This window comes from Carassius auratus, chromosome 34 (genome assembly GCF_003368295.1).
Source record: "Carassius auratus strain Wakin chromosome 34, ASM336829v1, whole genome shotgun sequence".
Taxonomy (NCBI): domain Eukaryota; kingdom Metazoa; phylum Chordata; class Actinopteri; order Cypriniformes; family Cyprinidae; genus Carassius; species Carassius auratus.
In genome coordinates this window covers 1,223,325-1,249,893 of record NC_039276.1, presented here as the reverse complement: position 1 = coordinate 1,249,893, position 26,569 = coordinate 1,223,325, and the positions used below count along the sequence as shown (strand labels likewise).

At 33.9% G+C, this 26,569-nt stretch overlaps 1 protein-coding gene across 1 annotated transcript; it reads right to left on the bottom strand.

Annotated features, from left to right (window-relative positions):
• Positions 1–2,856: 2,856 nt before the first annotated feature.
• Positions 2,857–7,771, bottom strand: LOC113052911 (protocadherin-8-like). The gene is made up of 4 exons (XM_026217387.1): positions 5,343–7,771; positions 5,185–5,255; positions 4,395–4,489; positions 2,857–3,205 (listed from the first exon to the last, which is right to left on the bottom strand). The coding sequence occupies exons 1-4, from the start codon at positions 7,662–7,664 to the stop codon at positions 2,940–2,942; spliced, it is 2,754 nt and encodes a 917-aa protein (XP_026073172.1). The 5' UTR covers positions 7,665–7,771; the 3' UTR covers positions 2,857–2,939.
• Between the last annotated feature and the right edge of the window lie 18,798 nt (positions 7,772–26,569).

Here is a 26,569-nt window from a genome sequence, read left to right as displayed (position 1 = left end):
TTTTACCATTCCAGCCGTCCGGGGAGAGCTCAAAATGACTTATTTTTGTTAATGTAATAAGAGAAATTTGGTTAAAAATTGCTTTTAGGTGCAAGAAAGGCCCCCCAAAACAGCAGTGCTGTTAATGTTCAGTAAGTATTGCAAGATTTCCCTCTCACGGGCCTCACTAACACCAGCAATAACACGAGAAGCACACGCTTGAAAGCTGACAGAGCAAACATTCATTATAAAGCAATTTCAGTCCCTAATCCTGTCAGGATTAAACATATTTACAAAAAATAAATGTTGGACCTACTGCATCTCTTCTTCATTATTGTGGGAGCCATGCTTGTACATCTGAATACTTCCTTGTAGTAGGTTTGCATTTCGTTTTATTATTCTTGTTTATTTATCTATTCATGTTTGTATGAATGTTTACGCGACAGGGTTTTATAGCAAAAAAAATAATAATACATGTATGATAATAATAGAGAAGCAAACAGCTTTCATGTACTTTATCAAACAAGACATTTCAATCACAAACTTTCTGATTATTCATTTATTTACTGGTGGAAAATTACATATAATGGAACGGTGATTTATGAAAAACCATCAACAAAACTACTTGGAAAAGCACAACATGTATTTTATTGTTAAGTGTGAATATGTAGTAACTGCTGTTGCAATAAAAAAACGCTTTTTTTTCATAAATGTCAGCATTTGGACCGAAAATCTACCTTTAGAAGTTCAACATCTTCTCTTTAATGGGCGTAAATATGAACCATAATTACCCACATTCAAGAAATTTTCACTAACGTAGAAATAATTGGGCAATTTACCTTTCTCATTATGCATGATCTGGATGAATTATCTTTCATCAGAGACAAACAGACTCGTGGCTTGAATCACTGAGGTCTGTTTAGTTTAATCTTAATAACTTTATAGAGATATGTGAAGGATTTTCAAGCCGATGTATTTAGGACATGTGTTGAACAGTGTTGTAGGATCTGGAGGTTTTTATGACACAAGCTGTTTCTCTGTATTTCATGTTCATATGTCTGTCCATGTGTCATGAAACTACAAGCTCTGAGTGAACAAGTCATCTTAATATATATATATTAAAGGAATAGTTCACTTAAAACTACAACATGCCTCAGGCCATCCAAGATTAGGATGAGTTTGTGTCTTCATCAGATTTGGAGAAATGTAGCATTGCATCACTTGCTCACCATTGGAGTGAATGGGTGCTGTCCGAATGAGAGCCCAAACATCACGTGCTCACTATGGAGTGAATGGGTGCCGTCAGAATGAGAGCCCAAGCATCACGTGCTCACCACTGGAGTGAATGGGTGCCGTCAGAATGAGAGTCCAAACATCACTTGCTCACAACTGGAGTGAATGGGTGCCGTCAGAATGAGACTCCAAACATCACTTGCTCACCATTGGAGTGAATGTGTGCCATCAGAATGAGAGTCCAAACATCACTTTCTCACCATTGGAGTGAATGGGTGCCGTCAGAATGAGACTCCAAACATCACTTGCTCACCATTGGAGTGAATGTGTGCCATCAGAATGAGAGTCCAAACATCACTTGCTCACCATTGGAGTGAATGGGTGCCGTCAGAAGGAGAGTCCAAACAGCTGATAAAAACATCACAGCACTCCAGTCCATCAGTTAACATCTGGAGAAGACAAAAGCTGAAACAAATCCAGCATTAAGACGTTTTTTATGTTATGAAATGTATGACGTCCCAGAACTAAAAACACAAAAACAGTTCAACTGACACAGAACACATGATGCATTTAATATATTTTTATTGTTGAATGGTCAGTGAAGATGCCATGAGGTTTTGTGCTGTTTAATGCATTAAGATCAAATGTATCCAAACTTATGAAAATAAAAGACTATTCCTAATCTGAACTTATTTTAAATGAAATATACATTAGCTGTGGTGAAAAAGACATTTTGGTGTCTTGCAAACTCACTCAAATATGTTTAAATATGCTGAAATCTGTTTGTTGGGAGAGTTTTGAAGGACTTTAGCTGATGTACTCTAATAGTTTTAACCCTGTTGTTAATGTCTCTCTCTTTCTGTGCCTCTCTTCTGACCTACACAGAAATCACAGAGAGACGATACAGTAAGCCAGTTCATGTGCTATTGATTTCGTTATGCAGTTGCCCTTCATATCCAATTGGAAATCTGTCATATCCCATCAGCTACGAGCAATTACTGACGAAAGGATGGTGGCACGTTCCACTTGTTATTTGCACGAGAGAAAACATCCCTTTAGGCCAAAGTGAAATTAAAGTATGGTCCTGTTTATTATTTCTTTTTCATCCACAACTCACACTGTAGAACGAAAGCACCTTTAAGATTTACTCTGTTTTATATATTTATTTTATTGTGCCCTGCTATTCCTGTTCTGGAATTACACAACCTTTCTTCTTCTGTGTATTTATGGCACTTTTGGAAGAGATACAACATTTTTGAGAGATACCTAATCAGGATCTATGTGCAATAAAAAATACACAAAAAAGCATATTTTAAAGAATGTTTGGAAATATAAATACGATAAAAAAAAACTATTTTCATTCCAAACAAATTCACTTAACTTTTACTAAAGACATACAAACTCATAATAACATCTACAAAATAAACCAAACTGGTTTGGTACTTATTTGCTAAAATTATTTACAGAGTCAGCAGCACAAAAGGAGTTTGAAAAGACATCATACAAAATATACAAATATTTACCAAAATGATTCATATCAATTTAACGCACACATGCTGTTCTTAAATATATTTTCCTGAATTAAAAAAAATAAAAAGAATGGAAACGAAAGGAAAAACACTTCCATTTATATTATGGCAAACCAGTATCTGATTGTTGAATTGCTGGGAAAGTTTCAGCTAAAATATATCAGATTTGATGATCCAGACTGAACCCTTATTTAATATTTAAAAAGTAGTAGCAAGTTCAGATGAAGCTGAAAGCAGAAATGCATTGTTGACGGTCTCGGCTTGCTCTTCGACCCGTGTCTGATGTGTTCCCGTCCGTCTCTGAGTGTTCAACATGTTGGTTTTACCACGGCTCTCTCTCCAGGAGCTGGCACTGATGAGGGTCGTGTTGTGCACCGGTGTGAAGCTGCTGGGAGGAACGTGCATGTTTGGGCTCTGTATAACCTGAGCTTTGCTCTTCCAGTCTCCTGCGCTCTTGAATGCACCTTAAAGAGAGAAAGACAAGGAGGAATTGAATGCACTGCAGAAATAATTTACAAAGTTTTTCTTGTCAGATTCATTTTCACTCACAAATTCATGTTCATTTGTCACTTACATTTTTATGCTGATTATATAATCTGAATATAATAACTTTTATAAAAAAATAAAATAAACATTTTTATAATTTAGAAATGATCAATGTAATAGCTTAAATAATATTTTAAATAATTGTATTAAATCAGGAAAATGCATTTTTACTATTAGTCTAAAACTTTTAGCTTCCACTGCATCTTTGCGTATTTAATTTTTATTATTATATAATCTAGTAATTAAGATGGGAATTAATCAGGTTTGCAAACAAGTATGTGCTATTCTTTCTTATTTTAAGGAAACATTATTATATATATATATATATATATATATATATATATATATATATATATATATATATATTTTTTTTTTTTTTTTTTTTTTACTATTTGCCAGTATAGAAAATTTATAGTATAGTAAATTTATCTTATTTAAAAAAATAAATATATTTTTTTTTAAAAATTGGCAAAAACATGACACATTTGTATTAAAATGTGTCATGTTCATACATGTTAAGACAACAAATAAGGTTTTCCTTCAAATGTGATGAGTGTACAATGTATTTCCTTGGATCAAAATATATATATAAAAAAAATATATAAATAAAAACACAAAAATGGCCAAAATAAGTTAAAATATATTAATGCCAATACTGTTTGTATTTGAAACATATTTGATAAAAAAAAATGTGTTCATTAAAAAAAAGGGGGGGGGGGGCATATGGTAAATATGTAAACATTCTTAAATCAAGATTTATTTGAGAGACTAAATGAATCAAGATATTATTTAAATAAATAAAAATATTAACATTAAGTGAGTTCATGCTTAAAACAAGACAAAAATTCGTCAACTGGGTTAGAAAAAAATAATTTAAATGAAAGGGAGGGCATGATTATATATCTAACCCCATTTTTCCCCCATTTTAAAGGAAAACTCACTTAATTTTGATCACTTTTCAGACATTGTAATTTTGCTTCTCCAGTAAATGTGTCATTTAAGAATGTTTAGATATTTGAAAACAAGACAGAAATCCTGAATACTGAGAAGACGACACACTCAAAGACAACTATAATATAATATAGTTTTAAAGATAAGTGTCCGCACCTCTGGTCAGCGGCTGGAAGGTCATCAGGCCTGGTTTCAGAGCGTCTCCTTCGCCGCTGTCCTTCACGCTCAGCTGATCTGTGTCGCTGGTGACACTGCGAATACAATCAGATCACAAGGTTAGCGGCTGCTGAATAGCACTCTATCTGATTATTGATAATCCATCGCAGAACAAAACACCATATTCACTGGGACGTGACTAATACGCCAGTGATGACCTGCTGTAAAAGAGGAACTAAGCCCTGACCACAATCATAAAATGATCTGTTTGCATATTAAACATGTTTAGAGTTCTCAGTTTATGTGTATCCGTCGACTGTAGGTGCGAAACCACAGCGTGGTCCTAAAGTATAAGAAGGTTTTGCATTTAAACATGGAAATAAATGAGTGTTATAAAGTTATAATGAGATATTTCAGGATAGATGACTAATCAAGCGCCTATGATCATGTGACTCTTCATTGTTTTTAAAAGTTACATTATAATGACGAAAAAAGTATTATTTCAGATGCATTTTTTTCCCTGTGACTATTCAAAGCAAAGTTGTTCACATTCGTTCTCAAATTCATGATTATCTGTCACTCAAATTATTATGCTGGTTATATAATTTGATATAAAAACTTTTTAAATAACTAAATAGTTTTGGTAATGTGTCTGATTTACTGTCAGTTGATTTGGTTCAAAATAAGTCAGACTTACTGAAATAAGCCTGGCTTATTTGGTAAACTTGTTTCATGGAACAGGCCCCAGATGCAAATACACTACATAAATAAATAAATAACAACATCTTACCTCTTTTGCATGCAGTATTTTTCATCTTGCCATAAAAGTGTTTGTTCAAAAGGTTTGCACGGCAGGAATAGCTATAAAAACAAAAGCTTAACGTTAATATGCTGGGATAAACGAAAATGTGCATTAATCCAGGAAAACGTTCAGCCAAAGCTACTCACCTTTTCCTCAAAATCCAGGCTTTTATCTTCATATAGAGGTTGCATTGAATCACCTTCATTTCTGAGGAGTGCATTAGGGCCGCTGAAAATATTTGAGCCGGAAGAGCTGTTCTTGGAAATTGGGGTTGATCCATACAAGCCATCTCTTCCAAAGTTTCTTCGCCTTCGTTTGATGGTGCAAGTCACAGTGAGGATGATAATCGCAGTCAGTAACATCACACAACATCCAGCGAAACCGATAATCACTGCAGTCCACACATCAAACGCTAAAGTCTCTTCATTTTGGGATCGGAGTAAAATAACCACCTGGTCCTCTTGTGCACCAGTATCTGTCACCACAAACCGGACGCTTGCTGTGCTAGAAAGCGGCTTTCTTCCATTGTCAACAACTGAGACTTTAATCTGCAGGATGTCTCCGTATGATGCATCGAGCTTTCGTTTCAACACGATTTCGCCGCTGTGTTTATCAATGGTAAAAAGTTTGCCATCGTCTTCTAGAATATGGAAACTGAGCTCGCCGTTAACGCCGCTGTCTTCATCGTTAGCCGTCAGTCTTAACGCTAAATAGCCGCTCCGAGCGTTAAAGGGAATCGGGACGTCGGCGGAATTGTTTCGTAAGACGGGATATGTGAAATACGGGAAGTTGTCGTTCTCGTCCGCCACGTGGATTTGAATTAAAGTCGTGCTCGATAACGGCGGGAAACCTTTATCGCTGGCTTCGACGGCGAACTCGATTTCCTTCAGAGTCTCGAAATCGAACGACTGCAGCGTGTACAAAGAGCCAGAATGGGGATCGATGGAAACGAAGGTAGAAATCGGCGAACCGTCGGGCAGTTCGCTGTCGATTAGGCTGTAGGAGACTTTTCCGTTTTTCCCAACGTCGAGATCGCGTGCGACTACTGTAGTCATGTACGACCCGGGAATGTTGTTTTCTATTACTGAGACGTCATAGACGGCTTTGCTAAACATCGGTGCGTTGTCGTTCTCATCTGTGATGCGAATTGTATAATGTTTAACCGTTTTAAACGGAGGACTTCCTAAATCTTCGGAAATAACAGTGAGGTTGTATTCTGGAATGGCTTCTCTGTCCAAAGTCATTGTTGTTACGATCATAAAAGTGTCGCTGTAGGCTTGTTGTAGCTTGAAATGCTTATGTCCTTCTAATTTGGTTTGGACGTAGCCGTTGGCACCCGAATCTGCATCTGAGGTGCTAATAAGTGCTACGAAACTTTCTTTAGCTGCGGATTCGGTTATGAACGCCACTCCGTCACTGGTGGAAGTCATTGGTTTGATGGTGATTTCCGGTGCGTTATCGTTCACGTCGACGATGTCGACAATTGCCCGACAGGTTGACGAAACCGAATTGTCGCCTAAATTAGAGGCTTGGATTTGCAACTCGTACGACTTCTTGGTCTCGTAGTCGACGGAGTCTTTGAGGGTCACTTCTCCAGTGATGTGGTCGATCTGGAAAACACGCGTGACTTCGCTCACCAAGCCTTCGACGAACCCATACACGACTTCTCCATTGACGCCAGCGTCGGGATCGAAAGCGTGTACTTTAAATACACGTGAGCCGATGGGTGAATCTTCGCTGAGCTCGACTTTGAGCGAGTTGTGTTCGAACGTCGGGCTGTTGTCGTTAAAGTCCAGCACTCGGATGTAAACGGTCATCGAGCCTGATTTCGCTGGCGTCCCGCCATCAGTCGCCGTCACCTCGATGGTATAAAACTCTTCGGTTTCTCTGTCAAGCGTCTTGATCAAAACAAGTTCGGCTGACTTTTCTCCATCCTCACGAGTACTGACTTCAACGGCGAAATGGTTTGTGTGTGAAACACGATAGCTTTGAACGTAATTGTCTCCGACGTCGCGATCCACAGCGACGTCCAGCGGAAATCGTGAGTTCAACGGTGCGTTTTCTGATATATCCAAATGCGTCTCGTTGCGTGTGAACTGAGGTGAATGATCGTTAATGTCTTTCACCTCGACCTCGACATGAATAAGCTGGAATTTCTCCTTTGAGAAAGCCACGACGTCAAAAGTTATAAGACACTTTGGAGATCGTTGACAAAGCTGCTCTCGGTCGATGACTTCTCCCACTGTTAAAAGCCCGTCGATTTGCCTCATGCCAATCATGGAGTTCGTCTTCTGTATGAACTTGAATGATGTCTCAGGATCCTCCGCTGGGTCAATTTTCAGGTCTTGAGAAAGGTTTCCAATCTCTGTCCCAGGTGCGTCTTCCTCATATGTGATGTATTTTGTTGTCGTGCAGCTGATGTTGGAAATCATGCACAGAAGCATGAAGTAACTGCAGAAGAACTTCATGTCTCAGAGTATAGAACAGCTAACAAACAAAACACTTGCAAAGAAATGGGAGAATAAAAGCTCTTCATTCAGTCATCAGTTGTACTTCTTGCAGCAGATTCTGGTGTCTCCAGCTCCCACCTATCAGATATAGGTCATGGTTTATGCAAATGAGCCGTCTGCTGACCAATGAACACTCACACTCTTCTGAAATCCTCTGCTATGGCTCTCTATTGAGTCACAGCTGTTTCACACCCTGCCTGTGGGAGACCCTAATAAACAAACTCTATTGTTTTCATGTCAGACATACACTACCAGTCAAAAGTTTAGGCATGCTTTACTGACTTTATTTATAAAAGACTCTTTAATTCTGTAGGATTCTGCTTAAATGCATGACATTTGTTTTGTAGGCAAATATAAATGTTACAAAAAATGTCATAAAAAAAAAAAAAAAAATATATATATATATATATATATATATATATATATATATATATATATATATATATATATATATATATATATATATAAAAGATATAATAAAAAATATTTTGAGATATAATAAAATGTTTCTTGAGCAGTAAATCATCATATTTTCATGATTTCTGAAGATCACGTGACACTGAAGACTGGAGGAATGATGCTGAAAATACAGCTGCAGATCACAGAAATAAATTACAGTTTACTATAAATTCACATAGAAAACATTTAATTTAAATTGTAATAATATTTCAGATTTTTACTGTATTTTTGATCAAACAGAACTTGCAGCCTTGATGAGACTTCTTTCAATAACCTAAAAACTGGTTGGGTAAATATTGGTTAATGCACTTCTAGAGACCAAACGGTTCATCTGAGCACAACAAAGATGCATCCAGACGCGTTTTTAACTGTAAGTGTTGTAAAAGTCCCGACTGAAAATAATGATTACTATCATAAATGATTCACTGTCATCGCTTGTTCAGCCAAAAGTGAAATACTGACATCTATCCAGGTAAAATATATATAAAATGCATTAATGATTTTTATTCAGATGACTTTCATACTTTAAATACCTGAATTAAGTGTAATTTTTATATATGCATATTTTGTCAAGTTTAGACTAAATGTAATGAAAATATCCAGATAATAAGTAATTTTCTTAAAACACCACATTTTTGGTGTTTTTATGATATGGCAAGATCAGTTCGACACTTTAATGACATTCAAGATTTAGAAAGACATGATTTTATGTTCTGAAATCATCTGAAAATAATTTTTGGGTTCACTCACACATAGTCAGCATTTCTCTTTTTCATGATCTTTTATTTTACTTTTTTAAAACTTATTCATAGTTAAGAAGCAGTGAAAAGAAAATAAATAACATAATATATGAAGCTACATTAAATGTAACCCAGTAATCTCGTCTTTTTCAGTTGCTCCAATGTTTAAAAAAGGTTTTCAAATCATTTTAAAAACGTCTGAAAACTGATTTGTCACATCCACACATCCATTTTTCACTCACTCATGAACATATGTGTGCAGTCTTGATTTAAAGTCAAAAATATATCTATAAATGCTTGTTTTTTCATTGAATATTGCTTTACTTTGTACTAATTGTAGAATGCATGAAGCTTTTTCAATCAGTCTCGCGTGGAAACGGCGTGAATGCAAGGTGTGATTGCAAACACTGATTGCTCAAGTGTCTGACAGCCTTACAGTTGCTTCACACACACACACACACACACACACGCACACACGTCGCTACCCATTTGGTCTCTACAGTTTGGAGCCTTATCATAACAAAGCAAATATGACCTCTGAATGCATGGTGTGCTTGAATCATGTTTCCATTTGCTGTTACGTGTACAAATGCTACAAATGTGCACAACAAAACCTGAACAAATGCACATGGATACAGTGGCCCAAAGAGTATTTTTTAGAAGACTGTACTGATTTTTGCATTAAACAACAAGGTTTTCCATATATTGTAATCATTATGATAACACCATGTAACCATTGCTTTATTGTGTTAATGTTGTATGCTTAAATGAACATGTGGTATTAACTAATGATTTGTGTAATCTTAGACCTGCACATTTATGTCGTATGGACATTACTTTGACACAGATCAATCTCAATTGTAATGCAGAAACATTCATTAACTTTTTGTCTTATTATTGTGAAAAAACGGTATATGCAGATAAATGTGTAGTGCACTGAATGTGAATTTGGACACTAAAATATAAAAAAAGTGTCATTTATTTTAAATGCTTGTTAATTTGTATCTATTTGTGACATCCAGACTTATTTCCAGAAAGTTATAATTCTGATCAAAAGTTTGGAACATTTTTAATTATTGATGCATTTAAAAGAAATGTCTTCTGCCCACTCAAGGCTGCTTTTATTTGATCGAAAATACAGTAAAATGTTAAATATTATTACAATTTAAAATATCTATATGTGAATATATTGTAGAATCATGTAATTTATTCCTGGGATCAAAGCTGAATTTTCAGCATCATTCTGATGTGGATGAGTATAGATAGATTTATTTGATAAAAATACAGTAAAAAAAATAAATAATAATAATGTTATTCTAATGTAAAACAGCTGTTTTGTGTGTGAATCTCTGTTAAAGTGTAATTTATTTCTGTGATGCACAGCTGTATTTTCAGCATCATTACTTCAGAAATTTCAACTTTTACTGGTGCAAAAACATTACCAATGCTTCTTTTTATTATTGCTGCTTATTACTTTTGTGCAAACTATGATACACAATTTGACGAATAAAATGTAAAAAAAAAAAAAAACATTACATTCGTAACATTAGTAATAAGACATGTTTCTTGGGCATCAAATGAGCATATTAAGATGATGTTCTAATGTGTTTGTCACAAATCTGATCACATTTCATCCAGTTTCTCTGTAGGACACACACTAATGCTGTTATTTTGGCATATGATCATACGTCGTTGATGTGATTCTTAACTTTACACAAACTCTGGATGGTTGAGCGGCCATTGAAAGCATTTTTACTTTAGTGTGCACTCTGTACATGTGCAAATATATCAGGCAAAACCGTGAAACTATAAGGCATATTGCAAAAGCAAGTGAAGCCGAAGCATCTCCTGCCAAACGGTTTCCTCTCTTGATTAGAGTTAAACATCTTAATAGCACAACAGATGGCCTGGCTTGTTAGCACTCAGGAATACTCTTAGACCCACCAAACACATCTTAATCAAGCTGTGATCTCTCCTTAATCACACTTCTTACTGGCAAACACTACTGGTCTAATACTGAGAATGTGTCTGAAGCTGTTATAAGACACATTAAAGACAAGAACAGTGACCATTAGGGCTAATGAGCTTTCTTTTGCATGCAACACAGACACAGTCTCTAACTTAGATGTCACAATCCATCTTAACTAACTAGGATCAGTAAATATGTTGATATTTACTGTTCTACATGTTCATGTTGAATTTTTACTCCCCTTTTGGATGAGAAACACGACTCAGACCGTGACATTTCAACCTGACGGTGACAGATGCATCAGACGAACAGCAGAGCTTCATTTTATTGCAGCAAACAAGTGATTTTCTGTAACTGGTTGGTGTGAACTGTCAAACGGCGTCAAATCCAGGCGTCAAAACTCGGTAGGTGTTGAGTTGTGAGTCGTACTGCTGTCTCGGGGGAAATTAGGCATGTAACGTGAACGAGAAACAAGATCTGATAACTGTAAACATTAGTGCATGTCAAGAATAAATATGATGCATTAAAAGCTGAATGTTGTGATGGAGTATAGATAGATAGATAGATGTCATGAAAACACTTTTTTTTTTTTTAATGTACCGGTAAGATGTACCGTTTGGTCTCTAGAAGTGCATTAGCCAATATTTACCCAACTGGTTTTTAGGTTATTAAAAGAAGTCTCATCAAAACTGCAAGATTTTGTTTGATCAAAAATACAGTAAAAATCTGAAATATTATTGCAGTGTAAAACGGATGTTTTCAATGTCAAGATTTGTTAAAGTGTAATTTATTTCTGTGATCAAAACTGTATTTTCAGCATCATTCCTCCAGTGTCACATGATCTTCAGAAATCATGAAAATATGCTGAAAAATTAATACAAAATTTACTAAATTAAAAGAATAAACATTATAGACAAGTGAACATTGCATGATACATTTCTAGGTATTTTCTTCATCAGGTTATAGTGTTGTTTTAATTTTAGACTAGTTTATTAATTTGAGTTTGTATTCGTTTTAGTCACATTCTTGCTCTTTTTAGTCTAGTCAAGTTTCAGTCAACTAAAAGTCTTATTTTAGTCAGCGTTATCCATGAATATTTTCGTCTAGTTTTAGTCGACAAAAACTGATTGACATTTAGTCAATGAAAATTGTATTTTAGTCTCTTTTTAGTAATGCAATTGTATTTAACCCAGTCAGTGTACAGTAAAAGTACCTATAGTATAGACAAAACCAACATTTTAACCAAAACCAAAGGTTATCTTATTATATTATAAGAACACATCCATTCAGACACGGAAGACGCTCTGATTTAAATTTACAACATTTATTTTACCAACCAAACATGTTAGAAGTAGACACATTGGTCCTTTTCTTATAAATAATCCCACAATGGGGCTTGAGGAGCTGAATTGAGACACAGGAAACAGAAATACTGCAAAAAAATGCAACGCAACGCAACTAAACGAGACGAAATAACATTATAACATTTCGTTTCGTCTTGTTTTGGTCAACGGAAATGAAGACACGTTTTATTTTGTAAACCACATTTAGTCTCGTTTTAATTCGTCAACAATATTGCGTTATACATTTAATTATAGTCATCGTCACATGACCAACATTTTACGTTGTGTATAGTCTTGTTTTCATCATGTGATAAAGCTTCGTTGACGACAATATTTAGTGATAATTTTCATTGATGAAACGAAACACTACTTATGCCTTTGACTAAATTGAACCAGACAGACATGTGCATCAGTACTGGAGTTATAAACACACTGGTTAAACTGGGGCAGCTTTCAAATGGTCTGCATTTGTTTCGAGCTGAGAAAAGCCAGTAAACACGACTGAGACATCTGAGAGTGTGCTACATTTTCACACCTCACATGCCAAATGGCCAAGTGGAGAAGGTCTCGCTCTTCAAAGGGTTAACACCTTTATCTGTGCAGTCTGTTAATCTGACCCAGAGCGATCAATGGACCCTCATTACCTTTATCTTAGTAAATAATTAAGAAAATAGTTTGGAAACAAACCCTTATTGCATTGCATTTGCATGCATGGCTAACGCTTTCTTAGGAAATCGATTGATGGAGAAGTGCACTGATTTGATTTTGATTTGAAGTCAGTTACTAAACGAAACTTTGAAATGTGTGTAATGTTTTCAAATGTTTATAATATATACAATATAAATACAGTATATATAGAATGTGTTTTAACTGAATGCATTTCACGTCATTTTGGATAAAAGTGTTTATATTTCTGTGGAAACTGTGATATATTAAAATTTTCAGGATTATTCAAGATTTCTGAAGATCATGTGACACTGAAGACTGGAGTAATGATGCTGAAAAATCTGATTTGATCACAGGAAAATATTATATTTTAACAGATATTCACATTTAAAAAAGCTGTTTTAAATTGTAATAATATTTCAAATTTTTACTGTATTTTTGATCAAATAAAAGCAGCCTTTGTGAGACTTCTTTCAATTCAGCTGAAATGTTGTGACAGTCTATATGTGCACATTTTAGCATAGGTTTTAATGTTTTCAAAGGTTTATAATATATGCAAAAAAAAATACAGGAGATAGAATGTGTGAACTGATGTACACTGAATGCGTTTTAAATGATTTTGGATAAAAGTGTTTACCAAATGTGTAAAGGTAATTTAAAATATCAACTAATAATATTTATGTTATAAATATATTTTATTGTGTGTGTATTTATACTGTTCAAAAGGTCTCTAAGATTTTTTAAATGTGTTTAGAATTATCAAGGCTGCCTTTATTTGATTTAAGTTACAGTAAAATCAGTAATATTGTGAAAAAATATATTACAATTTAATTATAATTTTCCATGTGAATATATGTTCAAATGTAATTTATCAGCATCATTACTTACAGTCATGATCTTCAGAAATCATTCTAATGTGCTGATTTACATTTCTGATTATTATCACATGTGCTGCTTCATTTTTTTTGTGGAAACTGTGATGCATTTAATTTTCATGATTATTCAAGATGTCTGAAGATCATTTGACACTGAAGACTGGAGGAAAGATGCTGAAAAATCAGCTTTGATCAAAGAAATAAATGACCTTTTATAACAGATATTCACACAGAAAACAGCTGTTTTAAATTGTAACAATATTTCAAATTTTTACTGTATCAAATAAAAGCAACCTTGGTGAGACTTCTTTCAATTCAGTTAAAATGTTGTGAAAGTCCATATGTGCACATTTATTAATTTTTGTCTGAATCTATTAAGTTATTATATTTGCATTTAAATACATTTATCAATTTTTACTGTATTTTTAATTATTAAATCTTAACTATTCCAAACTTTTGACCAGTAGTGTGCATGAATACTACACTTACTTGCAAGAGAGAATGTAAAACTCACTTCTCTAACAATTAAGAGTCCCAGAATAGAACTGAAATACAATATTCAGAAGACATCTCAGCTTGTTTATGACATTCAAAATCTAAGCACTATGAAAATTTGTAGCTTTCTATAATTATGTGCCAATTCTTCGAATGAAACGTTGTTCAGTAATTGTCTGAAATCTAAACCCAAGCTCACTTGGGCTGTTTTTGCAGATTGACTGGCAAGTCTAAGACTTGTTCATTTGTTGTTGAAGTGAAATCAGAGTTTGGGAGTTGATGAAATGGCATTCCTTTAATTATTATAGGATTGAATTCTTCCTGTGGGACGTGGGGATGTTTTCTCATGAACCCAATCGCAGAAATCTCCAAAAGCCAGAGTTGGAATATCAAATCTCTGGCTTGTCACACACTGTCAGCAAGAGAAAGTCGGAAAGATTTGCTAAGCAAAGACCAATTACAGTAATGGAATGCATGCATATTTTTTTCATTATTTAATGCAAAATTAATTAGTCTATTAGGATACACTTGAATTATACACACATTCTCTGTAATTGGCTCTCGATGGAATTATAACCGCAAAAGCAGATGTAGGGCAGCTGAATACAGATGTAAAATGTGATATCGCTCAAAGCCCTGATTGCATTATGGATCTGAGACTGCCATCAATTTTGTATTGAATATTTAGAGCACAGGAGCAAATTAAAAGAGACTCTTTCATATGGGGGATTTTAGAGTTGCTGTCCCATTTTCTTGTGCGTTCTTGCATCTATTGCTTGTTGTGCATCATATAACCATCTCTTTTGACACTAACTCGGCCTCTTATCAACTCAGAGCCACTCAAAGACTGACTGAACGGACCGCAGAGACACAGGGATAGAGAGTGCACGGATGAGAAAGAGTAAAAGATACAAAAGAGACCTGAGAAATTCATGTTACTGCATGCATATAGTAACATAGAAATTCATCAGGTCTTTTAAAATCAGGAATTGGGCAAATCTAATGAAAACGGTTGTGTTCAGGTCATATTTCACCCCAGGAATGCCAATTCAAATATACATTTTATTAAGATATTAATTAAGATATTCATAAGATTACTTAATGAATGTATTCATATTTTGTGTTTTAGTAGTGAGAAACTGGCATAAAAGTTGTCAAAACAGTGCAAAAAGTAAATCTGTGTTACTCCTTCGAAGTTCATGCATACATTAACAAATCACACAAGTCTTTTAAACGACCTTCTCATTTCTGCAATGCAATGCAAAATAAAGAAATAAATATTAAATATATTTTTTCTCATTACTGCATTGATGTGTTATTATTTATTATTATTATTTTAATTGTTATTTTATTTTAGGTATTTATTTTACAGTACTTTGGTGGGAACGTTATCAAAACAATGCAAAAAAGCTTAATGGCTATGAAAATTTGTATGCAAAATAAATTCATGCTACTGCTTCAAGTATCATGCATATATTAACATATTATATGAGGAGCGTATATTAACATAAAATCGGGCATTTGGGCAAATCTAATGAAAACTTTCAAGAACATGGTTGGTCGTGTTTCAAAATAAGTTTTTTTTTTTTTTTTTCATAAAATCAAGTCTATTTTAAGAACACTGTTTTAATAACAATTAAAAATAATTACCCTAAAATTCATCATTATTATAATGCAAAAAAAAAATATATTATAATAATTAATGCTATATAATGCAATGCAATGAAATGCAAAAATACATTTATATACAATTATATATACAATTTATTTAGTTATTTATTTTGCATTATGGCAATGAGAATTTGATAGGAAAGTGGTCACAATAAATGCAAATCTTAATGGCCTTAATTATTATTATTATTATTATTATTTTTGGATGAAATATGACCCAGACATTTATTCTCAGTATTCACTTTATTACAGGACACTGTACAAGAGAAGAGCGCCATCTATATGTGTAAAGCCTTAGTTCCATTGTCTCTTCAGTATGCACTGCCGAAAGCCTGAGATTTACATCATTTCATTAGTTTTGAAAGCGGAGTGGAATTTGTTTCCAGAATATGTGAATTCACCTGTCTCTGAACACACAACATGACCAATGCACCGGCAACCGCTCTTAATAAAAGTGTAAGTCAAACTGTCATGTTGCAAATTACTTCCGATTTACTGAAGACATCTGAATAATCCTGTGTTCCTTATGAATATGTAAATGCAGGCGGCTTTGAAACTGGAAACCCGTAGTTGGAAAACATCCGACTGAACGCTTTAATCCCATAATGCAGGCTAGATTTCATGCCTTCAAATTGCCTTTCACCACCTAAAGGTTTCTTTCGCAAACATTTGCAATTGACAAACATATGTATTTGCAGCTGACCTAATTGCTGTAGACTAGAGATTTCTCTCTATATATGCATGCATGCAAAAAGTTTGAAAATCTACAGTTTTAAGATTTGGAAAAAAACTGGCAAATCTTCTAATTTCATGGAATATTTTACAGCCGTGTTTACTATGGACAGCTGCTTCTAGAAACAACAGACTAGCATCAGAGCATTTACAGAAAGAAGGCGAGCACTCCTCACAATGTGAGACAATGGTTGTGGCATTTAGTAGTGTGTGCTCTGCATCACGACAGATCCAGTCTGAGTGACGTCATTGCAGAACTGCTCCTGGGATGCCAGTAGATGGCAATAGAAACAGAGAGGAACGAGTCTCATTTGTTTGGACTGAGATGCTCCTGCTTCGTTTCCACAGCAGGTGCAATGCATGCTGGGTACACTGGAGAAGCTGTCTCATGATGAAGGACAACTGTTTATCAGTTAATGATGCATCGTGCATTCAAGACAACAGTGTTGCTAGAAACCGAAACATGTTTTCAGAGCTGGAATGCATTCGAGTAGAAAGAGAGAAGTGACACGGCAAATGCTTCCTTTCCTCATCAGATTGGGAACAACGGTTCCACCCCAGAGCCTTCGTCCCAGCTGTCGCCCACATTTCACCACAGGAGTCCAGCGCAGAACTCCTCATCAGATCTGATTCACCCCATCGTTCTTCTGCAGGAAATAAGGTTGATCTCCTGCTCTCTGGAAACGGTTGGAGTTGGCTTGAAAACACTTCTTCACAGAACCTCTGCAAGCCAAGGCAGAAATGTTCTTCCAGAAGGAACCAAATGCATGGATTGCTGCTTTAAAAGGCAATCTATGAGTGTATTTCGACATTCGCTGGCCATTTGTGACCAGTTGTGAGCTTGATTTGGGCAAGCGGTTTTGTGTTTGAGACAAAAGCAGATGAAGACAAACCTCTTCCTGCTTGTTCTCTCTTTATTTACTTCTCTGCATCTGATCTACAGAAGCATAACTTGGGTTAACATTGCATACAGTAAACGTTTATGATAAATTGGATGCAATGTTTGCTCATTTTTAAATTGCTTTAGACAGAAGTTTCTGCTGAATGAATAGTTTTACACTATTTTAGTTTTTAATTGATTCTGTTTTTATTAATTTTTGTTATACTATCCATAGGGATACAGAACAAAATACAGAACAATTAAAACTTCCCCAACCCTATATGTGTGTGTGTATATATATATATATATATATATATACATATATATATATATATATATATATATACACACACATATATATATATATATATATATATATATATATATATATATATATATGTATATATATATATATATATATATATATATGTATATATATATATATATATATATATATATATGTATATATATATATATATATATATATATATATATATATATATATATATGAAAAATATGAAAAATACTACTACTACTAATAATAATAATATAACTTATAGTTAGCAGTACAGTATCTGTTAATCAATAAATACATGTATTATATACATAAATAAATCTCAAGTGAGTGATTTGTTCAGTCATTATTATTTAATATTCCACATTATCTATAGACAGTTCATATCTTATTAAATACATGTCATTTCTTTAATTATAAATGTTCGAAATACATATTTACACTTAGTTACTTTATGCATGTTGATAGATTATAAAGTTTAAAAACTACTAATCAAATAAAACATATGTACAAAATAAAAATATTAAATATAATATTAGAATATTTCTTAAATTAGAGTTAGCAGCATATCTGCTATTGTTTATAGAAAATAATAATGAAATCTTAAATGAGGGATTTGTTTAGTAATCATTTAAAATATTATCCAGATTATTTACTTGTTAAAAATATAATATAATATTTTATTTAATACAACTACTTTTCCTCAAATTATATATGTCAAAAACATATAAATCCTATATATAATCAGTTTATTTTCCCAGCACCATATCCAAATATAATATAGTTTTTTATATACTATCATATTTTTGTGTCTTAAATTATTTGTCTATTTTCAAATTTCATCTGAATTTAGTCAAAGTTCTAGTAATGTTTTTTTTTATTATTAGTTTTTGCTGTCTATATAGTTTTGTTTGTTTATTTATTTTAAGTTATCTGCATACTTCAAAACACACACACACACACACACACACACACACACACAGCATATAAACTAATAATTTGCACTGAAAAAAACAACGAACAAGCCAATGAAAAATAAACAACTTGCCCTAAACGATATTTTATATGTCTATGAAAACTATTTTATAAAACCTGTCCAAGTATATTTTTCTTGTTGAAGAAAGTCAATTAATTTAAATTCAGTTTTTGAAAAATATATAGATTTAATCAAAACAAAGGTTCTATTTTTTCATTAGCTCATTGATGTGAATATTGATGTGAAATAATAACATTTATTCATTATTATTATTTTCATTAATCATTATTTTTCAGTTTGCTAAATTAGAAAAATGCAATTTTTGTTTTATTTTAATTCAACTCCAAATGTTAAAAAAACATGATTTTTTTTTATGTACTGTATATATTTCTTTATTTCAATGGCTTAAGTTTGATTAAACACTAAATAGAAATCGGTTATGAACATTTCTGATCATTTGATTTTCTACAAAGTATTTATTTATTAATTTTATAATTTATTAAAATGTCCATTTTATCTTTCTGAACTCTAGTGTCAGAGACAAAGCTTTTTGAATCTCTTAATCAATCGAATAAATTATTTTGTAAAAGGATTCACTGTTTCCAAACGTTTGAACTCACACTCAATAAAATGTTGTTTAAAAAAAAGTTATTTCAACCCAACTTTGGGTCAGACATGGACTATCCCAACTTTTTTATTCAAATTTTAACCTAAAAGTTGGTTTAGTCCAAATTTGACCCAAAGTTGGGTTGAAACTGGCGCCACCTACTGGTCAAAATGGTGAAAATGCTACGAAAATCTCACCCCAAACATCTACAGTTTCCAAACCACTTGCACGGTTTCATGAAAGTGTAATGCAATAAATGTCATGTGCATATAATTAAATACTATTAAATATGAAGATTTTGTAAGTTGTGTAATGCTTGTTTCGTGCATTTTTGGCAGGGCTTGAACAATTAGAAGCAATTATTATAGCATTCTTTTTTGTGTTGCACAAACATAACCAAAGTTGTTCAAATCGCGTGACTTGGGGAGTTTGCTACAAACGCCGAACCACTGAGTGGAAACAAAAGATTCGTAAGTGTTCATGAAGCAGTGTTTCAAAAGCAATAGTTACATGACAGCTCAATAGATTTGGAAGCAGCGCCTTTATTATTTTTCTTCTTCTAAAATGCAGTGTCTTTCCATCATTGCTGTGACCTCTAGTGTCAGAGAGATGTTGTTCTGTCAAGCCTCATCAGTCCTCTCTCTCTCTCTCTCTCTGTCTGTAGATATCCCAGACACATTTCTGCGAGTGATTATATTTTCAATCTGCCCAAAGTGATCTGAACTCTCTGCATGAGCGCTCTGCTCATTCCCAGCAGAACAAAGCCTTCTCTCTGATATTCATGCTTCCCCTGTTGTAATCTCAGCAGATCTCCAAGAAACACACTACTACCATTCTGAGATGAGAGAGATTTCACTGAAAGCGGTTGTGATCATAATGCACTGCAAACTAGCTACTATTTTCCTAAAAATGGCATTCAAAACCATATGCATCATTGCACTTCAACAGTGACAGTATTGAACTCACTGCATTTGTCAGATGACCTCATCATAATGAGCACGTTTAAAGGAAAAGTTCACTCAAGAATAAAAGTATCTGCTAAATATAAATGTAAAATAATGTAGAAATGTAGCATTGCATCAGTGTCTCATCAGTGGATGCTCTGCAGTGAATGGGTGCCGTCAGAATGAGAGTCTGATAAAAACATCACAATAATCCAGTCAATCAGTTCTGACGGCACCCATTCACTGCAGAGCATCCATTGATGAAACACTTGATGCAATGCTACATTTCTCCAAATCTGATGAAGAAACAAACTCATCCTAATCTCGGATGACCTGAGAGTGAGCACATTTTCAGAAAATTGTGCTGAATTCCTTTGATACAGTGCATATTAATACTGTATATTTATAAATATATATATGTATATTAGCATTTGGCAGTGACATTAAATAATGAGTCAAGACTAAATATTGCGTCCCATTCATTTGTCACTCTTGAAATTGAATGTCAAGTACATTGCATTTTGGGAAACAGTCCTTGTGTGCTTTTAAGTAATGCAAACTTTGGCAAATGTATTTGGACTTTCTATGCATACAGACTGGAAGCCATATGCATCCTTTATTCTGCAGAAATAGTAAAAATAATCAAGCGTTTCTGAAAATGTTCTACAAAATAACCTGCACTGAGGAAGCTAGTTAAGCTTTTACTGAACAGAAATCACACACACACACACACATTTATAATAAAGAACCGAATTATAGATCTTCATTGCCATTTCCTGGCCAATTTTATTCTGTGGCACCTCTTTTGAAGCATCAGAAGTAATTTGAAGCCCCGTGCATTGAAATGCTGTCTCCGGCGCTCTAATATACTCTGTTCGGCAAGCTTCTCGGCTCCTGGTGAGATCTCAAATAAATTCTTCATTGGCTTGTCATTCTGCTTCTGAGCTGCTATCAGGACTGAGAAAGGGCTGTAGTGATCCTCTTTAAAATTGCTACATTGCACAGCGCACATTTCCTCTGCTTTTCTCCCGCTTGGGTGCCGTGAGCCGTGAATTCTTCATGTGGACAGACAAAGCCCAGCAGCAATGGGCCGCCAACTTTACTGAAGAGCTGTACATCTCAAGCGCTTTGACGTGCTCCAGTTTGGCACGTCGTTCTCCAGTCTGCTTCGAGAGCCGAGCTGAACAAATCCACCCACACACGGCGCTCATTACGCTATATTCTCTGAGAAGTGTAAGTATAAGCAGAGTTATATTGGAAATGTTGGACAAACACGTCTGATTGGATCCAAGGTTTCTGACATCAACAAAACATTAATAAATCTACACTTTTAAAAATCACAGAGAAATTGCTAGTCATTTTTACAAATAGTTACATTGAATCGGCAAGGAATGAATAGTAAAAAGTACTTCAGCACTTTGAAAAATCATGCACTGATAAAAATATGATGAAGAAACAATTTTCATATTTAGAAATTGATAGAAAATTTCACAAATAATACCAAAGAAATGGTAAGTAATATTGAATTATACATGATATTTTGTATCAGTTATCAACTTTTAAAAGTCATAAACCGTGAAGAAAAATTTTCACAGCTGTCAATCAATTAAACGTGATTTTTTTAAATATAATTATTAAGACTGAAATAGAGATTTCTTGTTAAAAAACTTCTCTAGTAATCTTTATGTCAAACAAAACAAAACAAAAAAAAAAAAAAAAAGTGAAAAGAAAAATTTTCACTCAGAAAATGGTTTTAAATTTCACAAATAATTAAAAAGAAACAGGAAGTAAAACATTAAATTAAAGTAGAAAGCCTGAAATAGCAAAGAATCTTTATTTACAACTGAAAAAATATATATATATTTTTTTTCAAATTGTAAATAAAACTGATTATTTTATTATTTTATTTTATTTATTTTATCAGAAAACTAAATTGTAGTCTTTCCATTTTCCATTGCCATTTCTTTGTAACTATTTTTGAAATTTACTAGCAATCTTTTTTTTTTTTGGTAAACACCAAACATACAGTAAAAATTTAGCAATTTTCACTCACAAATTGCTAGTATATTTCACAAATAATTACAAAGATTTGTAAGTTAACACTAAATTAAACATGACATTTTGAAGTAGAAAGACTAAAATAGTTTTTTTTTTTTTTTTTTTTTTCCTATGCATTGATGATTATATGGTTTGTTGAACAACGCAATCTACAAATGCAAACCTATTGTTTTCTCTACAAATAGGACACAGTGTAGCATGCTCCCTCTTTTCTTCTCACCTCCATGGTGCTCTGACATTTCTATCCGACTGTAACACATCATTGTAAACTATATTTGCCATTTAATCTCTGTTGTTTTATTCAAAGGGCTTCGTCTGGCAATTACTCATTGTGTTCTCAATCAAATTGTGATATTTGCACGCCGCTTGTCAGAACTGAGCTTGGTAAAACTTCCTTTAAAAACGCCACCATTTCATATTAGAGAGTAAGTTACAAAACTTGGCAGATGCAGACTCTTACTGAGAGCACGGGAAATTATGAAGCAAGCACTTACTCAAGAATATGCCTGGCAAAACTACATCTATCTCACCAGTTCATCAGCGGTATTGTGTGAGAGAGCGTGTGTGTGTGTGTGTGTGTCGAGCACTGGTTTGTTTTCATGCCCTGTAATTTGGACCCTTGAGAGTTCTTTTCAGAATCCTTGTTCCTAATGCTTGAATTGGGCTCTGAAGCAGCCAATCAGGATGAGCCTCAGAATAATGCCAGCAATCTTGTGTCTCTCAATTCCGACATCCAGCAAATGTGCCTATTTTCTTCTCGAGCTGGATTGAGCCCATTTCCTTCCATCTTTCGCCAGGTCAATTAAATCCAGCATGAGTCGCCGTTTGTGCTCAAATCAGCTGCTATGTAATGACTTTGCCATACAAAAGGGTTTGGTCTGGATTCAGAATTCAGATTTGTTCCTTTCTTTATTTGTTATTATTGTCAGAGCATAGGTGACATCTACCAATGCATTGGAAAGGAGTCGATGGCTTTCTTGTGAACTGTATATTACTTCTAATTACCCTTTATTTGAACAGCATCTATTTGCACTAGATGTTACTATTTATACTCCAACACTACTCTTAGTATAAATAGCTGCTGGCTATTAGTGTGTCCTTATTTCTTAGAAAGGCAGCATAATTATACTACAGTACCTTTTTGGAGCATCCTTTATGATGCATTAAAACATTGCATGCTATTTGTTCTAAATCTAATAGTGGCTGAAGTGATTAGGGTTATTATAGTTAACACACACACACAAACACACACACACATACACACACAAAAAAAATGGTGCTTAAAACTGAAATAAAAATATGTAGACATATTTTTTTAAATAATAATAAAACTGTCAAAAACTAAATCAAATTATTAAAACTATAAAATTAAAATGAAAACAGAAAATAAAAAAATGACTAATTCAAAATAAAAAAAAATATAGAAATTTTAAAAACACAACCAAATTACTACAAATTTTTACCCAAATTAAATGGAAAACTGAAACTAATTCAAAATGAGCTGATAAAAATTAGGACAAAGGGACAATGAAATTACAGGAACTTTAACTAAAATTAAAATGAAAACATAAAATATAAAAATTAGTCTTTCAAAATAAAAATACATTAAAATAAAATTGACAAAAAGAGTGGAATTACTAAAACTTTAAAAATGACTAATTCAAAATAAAAATAAATATATTGCAATGACAAAAACTTACAATGAATTACAAAAATGTAACTAAAATGAGATTGAACAGAAAAAAGTAAAATCATTAATGATATATATATATATATATATATATATATATATATATATATATATATATATATATATATATATAAATAAAAATTACCAAAAGCCATAACAGAATTACGTTTTTTTCATATATATATATATATATATATATATATAAAATTTAATCGCACACAGAAAATATAAAAATGACAAATTTCAATGTAAAAAATAACTAATAAAAAAAAATGAAAAACACACAATGAGACTAAAAATGCAAAAAAAGAAAAAAATAATCAATAAAAACTATAATAATATCAATACTAAAATAACGTTAATTTCGTTATGCTGATCCCACAGATTTACTGAAGTGTGAGCCAAGTCTCTTTCATGCTGTTGTGTTTCCAATGTAGCGTGTCCCTTAGAAGGCAGCTGCCTATGTAGGGAGCTCACTAGGTTTTAGAACCCATTCAAATTCTTCAGCAGTTTTGATATAGTCCTATAAGTAGTGCTGTTCTAATATCAGTCTCTCGAGAGGAATACCAGCAGACTCCAGTCATGTGACATCCAGCAGAAAAACTGTACGTTTATATCTAGCCTTTAAAGAGAAACGTCAGGTTGATTTAAAGTTACGCTGATTTATATTGGATTTCCCTGTTTACCGCCTTGAATGTTAAAAAAACCCATAAATGACTTGTTTATATTCCGAGTGTATGTCGTGCTGAATGATAAAGAGGGCTGTTTTCTTCTGCCATGCAAAAATGATTAAACGGGAAAATATAGTAGGCCTATTTGTCTCCGTGTTTGATTTGTTGTTGTTGTTTTTCAGAGTTTCCTGAGAGCCGAAGGCTTGTCTTTCATTAATATTCTCCAACACAGCTCCTCTGATGCATATTTAGAGACATATTCATCCTCTGTCTGTGTGCTTTTTGATTAATAATCCATATTTAATCATTTCGTCTCATTCTGTTTACCCAGATTTGGATTTATTCGGCAGCCTGTGCTTTTCAATATGTTGTGTGAATCTCCTTCGGCTCTCAGATCTGTCAGGAACAGTGAATGAACACCATGAAATGTTTAATAGAGTAAGTGTGTGCCGCTGCGTTAGTGAAGCGTAGAGAGAACGTCTCGAACGCATGGATTGTTTCCCTCAGTTCAAAGGTTTTGGGGAGGATGGGAAGGATTTCTGTTCAAGCCAAAGCGAATCGCAGGCTTTGCTCCTCCGTCTGACTTCACACAGCTTCACAGGTCTGATAAATGAGAGCGAAGGGTCCAGGTTTGGCTGCGGTGCGCCGCGGGCCAGAAGTGTCTTTCTCCACTGATGCTCATTCACAAGCTGCTGTGTTATCATTGAGATACTATTATCGCTTTGGTTAATATTTTGAACCAGTTAATTTATATTTTCTATTTTCATTTTAATTTTAGATACAGTTTTTGTAATTTTGTTGTGTGCTTTTATAATGTCTATATATGTACACTTACTGGCCACTTTATTAGGTACACCTTGCTAGTACCGGGTTGGACCCAATCTACAGTCACCAGATCTCAATCCAGTAGAGCAGATTTGGGATGTGCTGGAGCGGGAGATTCACATCATGGTCAGCAACAATACTCAGGTAAACTGTGGTGTTTAAACCATGCTCAATTGGTACTAAGGGGCCCAAAGTGTGCCAGGAAAACATCCACCACTCCATTACACCACCAGCACCAGCCTGAACCGTTGAGACAAGGCAGGATGGATCCATGTTTTCATGTTCTTTACGCCAAATTCTGACTTTACCATCTGAATGTCGCAGCAGAAATCGAGACTCATCAGACCAGACAATGTTTTTTCCAATCTTCTACTGTCTGATTTAGTTGAGTCTGAGTGAATTGTATCCTCTGTTTCCTGTTCTTATCTGACCGGTGTGGTCAACTCGTGTGTTCAGAGATGCTATTCTGCATAGCTTGGTTGTAATGAGTGGTTATTTGAGATACTGTTGCCCTTCTATCATCTCTGCCCATTCTCCTCTGACCTCTGACATCAACCACTCTTTTTTCTGATCATTCTCTGTAAACCTTAGAGAAGTTTGTCTCAGTAGATCAGTCGTTTTTAAACACTCAGACCAGCCCGTCTGGCACCAACAACCATTCCTCGTTCAAAGTCACTTAAATCCCCTTTCTTCCTCCTTCTGATGCTCGGATTGAACTTCAGCAAGTCATCTTCACCACATCTAGATGTCTAAATGCATTGTGTTGGTGCCATGTGATTGGCTGATTAGCAATTTGTGTTACCAAGCAATTGAACAGGTGAACATAATAAATTTTTATTAATTTTTTTTTTCCGTGTTTGTTTTAGTTACTTTAGTTCATAAATATTACTTTGGAAACTAAATTTAAATGAGAAATGTTGCTTTTGCAACTGGCTGAAATAAAACGTTTTTCTATGTAATTTGATTT

What these genes read in the sequence shown, in the direction of transcription:
- LOC113052911 (XM_026217387.1), bottom strand. Translation starts at nt 7,664, where the DNA reads ATGAAGTTCTTCTGCAGTTACTTCATGCTTCTGTGCATGATTTCCAAC. An exon ending in GCCTGGATTTTGAGGAAAAG is followed by an intron (nt 5,256 to 5,342) that starts GTGAGTAGCTTT and finishes TTGTTTTTATAG; the next exon opens with CTATTCCTGCCGTGCAAACC. An exon ending in AAATACTGCATGCAAAAGAG is followed by an intron (nt 4,490 to 5,184) that starts GTAAGATGTTGT and finishes TTGTATTCGCAG; the next exon opens with TGTCACCAGCGACACAGATC.